The sequence below is a fragment of the Propithecus coquereli genome, unplaced genomic scaffold, assembly GCF_000956105.1.
Source record: "Propithecus coquereli isolate 6110/MARCELLA unplaced genomic scaffold, Pcoq_1.0 Scaffold168, whole genome shotgun sequence".
NCBI classification, from domain to species: Eukaryota; Metazoa; Chordata; class Mammalia; order Primates; family Indriidae; genus Propithecus; species Propithecus coquereli.
The window spans coordinates 893909-896318 of NW_012141413.1; the positions used below are offsets into that span (position 1 = coordinate 893909).

General features: G+C 42.0%; 1 protein-coding gene across 1 annotated transcript in view; it reads left to right on the forward strand.

Annotated features, from left to right (window-relative positions):
- The window catches only part of LATS2 (large tumor suppressor kinase 2), a 61668-nt gene continuing 59258 nt past the window's right edge, over positions 1 to 2410 (forward strand). Inside the window, exon 1 of the mRNA XM_012641733.1 lies at positions 1 to 382. Coding sequence (XP_012497187.1) covers positions 44 to 382 — 339 coding nt within the window. The 5' untranslated portion in view covers positions 1 to 43. The remainder of the gene's footprint in view (positions 383 to 2410) is intronic.

The following is a 2410-nucleotide window of genomic DNA, read 5'->3' on the forward strand; positions in this document are numbered from 1 at the left end:
TTTAAGAAGATTGTATTTATGGTAAAAGGAGACTGGACTAACAATGAGGCCAAAGACTTTTCCTGCCACGACTTATTCTGGAAATAGCCGGCAGCGACTGCAAGAGATTCGAGAGGGGTTAAAGCAACCATCCAAGTCTTCGGCTCAGGGGTTACCTGTGGGACCAAACAGTGACACTTCCCTGGATGCCAAAGTCCTGGGGAGCAAGGATGCTGCCAGGCAGCAGCAGATGAGAGCCACCCCCAAGTTTGGACCTTATCAGAAAGCGTTGAGGGAAATCAGATATTCCTTGTTGCCTTTTGCTAACGAATCGGGCACTTCTGCAGCTGCGGAAGTCAACCGGCAGATGCTACAGGAGCTGGTGAACGCAGGATGTGACCAGGTGAGTGCAGCCCTCCCCAGGGGTCCGGTGGTGGCAGCTACCGCTGGGGCAGCCGGAATCCTTTGGCAGCTGCTGGAAGGCTTTGCATTGGCTACTACTCATGGAAGTGTTTCTGGTTAAAAACCCAAGGCTCTTTTAATGCATCATTGCTGTTTTCTACCTTCTCTCTGAAAGGGTCTTCTGAGCTGCATTTCCTTTTCAGGCAAGATCCAGAAGTTTCTGGGCTTTCCCAAAATTGTAACACACGTATTTTCTGTTCGGTTCTTGTGAAGATGAGAGGGGTATTCACGCTTGCTCTTTCTTTGGGTTATTCTGAGCTGCCATGGAGAAGAAACTGGCTTCCCTTATTTTGTTTTGGTTTTTGCATTTTTTTACTTACTTAAGGGGAGGGCTGATTAACATGCATTGGCTATTCTCTGACTCTGTTTTCACCTATTTTAAAAAGTAGTATCTATGTTGTTATAAGAGATGTGACTCTATTCAGGAAATCACAAAGAATAGAAAAGAAACATCAAAATGGTGACAACACAGTCTCACTTCTTAGTTGCTAAGGAATAAAGGATACATTAATGGAGGTGGCACCAGTTATACATAAATATGCAATGGATAGCATGTAGCAATACATGTATGATCCCTTAGCAATTCACATACCTGCATGAAATCCAAGTTGAGGGACAGGATGATATAAAACGGAGCTAGTGTCCAACCAGGTGAGACTGTAATTAGTGAAATGCAACTAGGAAAAACATAACTGCACGTGAAATGACTTGTGAAAGCCAGTGCTTTATTACCATCTGTCATCTTGAAAATCACAGTTGCACGAAATGGAAATAAGCTAAGTATTTTTACTGCCTTGGAAAATTAGTACGATTTCATGCTCAAAACACATCAGGGTGGCTGTGTACTACTGGCATCACAATCATAGGAAAAGGCTAAAATAGCGTCTTTTATTTCCAAAAGCAATCTCGATCTTCTTGTTATAGTTTATTACCACAGAACTTAACTAGAGACTTTACGCTTCTCAGATGATACGTGTGTGAAAGGAATCCAGCTATTTTGTAGGGGGTTTCCTTGACACCTTGGGATATACTGGGATTAACTTGTGTATAGCAAGCATTGTTATGTCGAGTTGCTTTTGTAAAGCCCAGGATCATGAGTAATGTGGTGCAGAACGTTTTAGCAGTGGAAGCTGACAGCAGAGGCACGACCTTTCTCATTGTGAAAGGATGAAGTTAAATGTGCTGCCAAGTGCTGGCTGTCCCTTGACAAACAGAACCCAGCGGTTTTGCAAGTAGGGAAGGAACAGTCCTGGGGAATAGCGAGTAAGACTGCAGAGGGACTTTCAGGCCAACAGCAAAGCTTAAAATCTTCTCCTGTAAATCACTTGCAAATAAAAGAGGCAATCAGAGCCTGGGTGTTCTTTGCAGTTGTGTTTCAGCTGTGAGAGAAAGAAGTCAAGCAAATAATCCAAAATACAGGTGGGATCCTACTAGGGTGAAACCCATTAGTGATAATTACAGTGCAAGAAATAATAAAGCTGGTGCTGTTTCCAGTGGAATAAAACACAAATACAGTAAAGTTAGAGATCATGACACCAATGAAGTTCCCATCAACATTTAATTTATGTTAATCGCTAGCAGAATGGGCTCCATTTGCCATATTTAACGCTCCTGAAATAATTCTGTCAGTTTGGTGTATAGTGTTTATAACTTAAAACATCTGCGCCTCCACCCATTCCCCCCAACTCAGACTTTGCTTGGTCTGGATAAAAGGTGCATTTGCTTTCAGAATATTCTGGTGGGAAAGTCATTATGTGAATCCAGATAATGTGAGAGAAAAGTTGTGTGCATCTGTTGGATAAAGCAGATGATTAGAATTCCAGTATAATAGTAAAGAGAAATCTTATTGTTGTAGCTTTTCCCCCTTTGTCTCCTATTGTCTTGCCTTTTAATTTAGATGCAGTTTTGTTCTCCTGTATTTTAAGTGCTATCTTTAACTGCTATGTTCGTCAGAATGTCAGTAAACGCC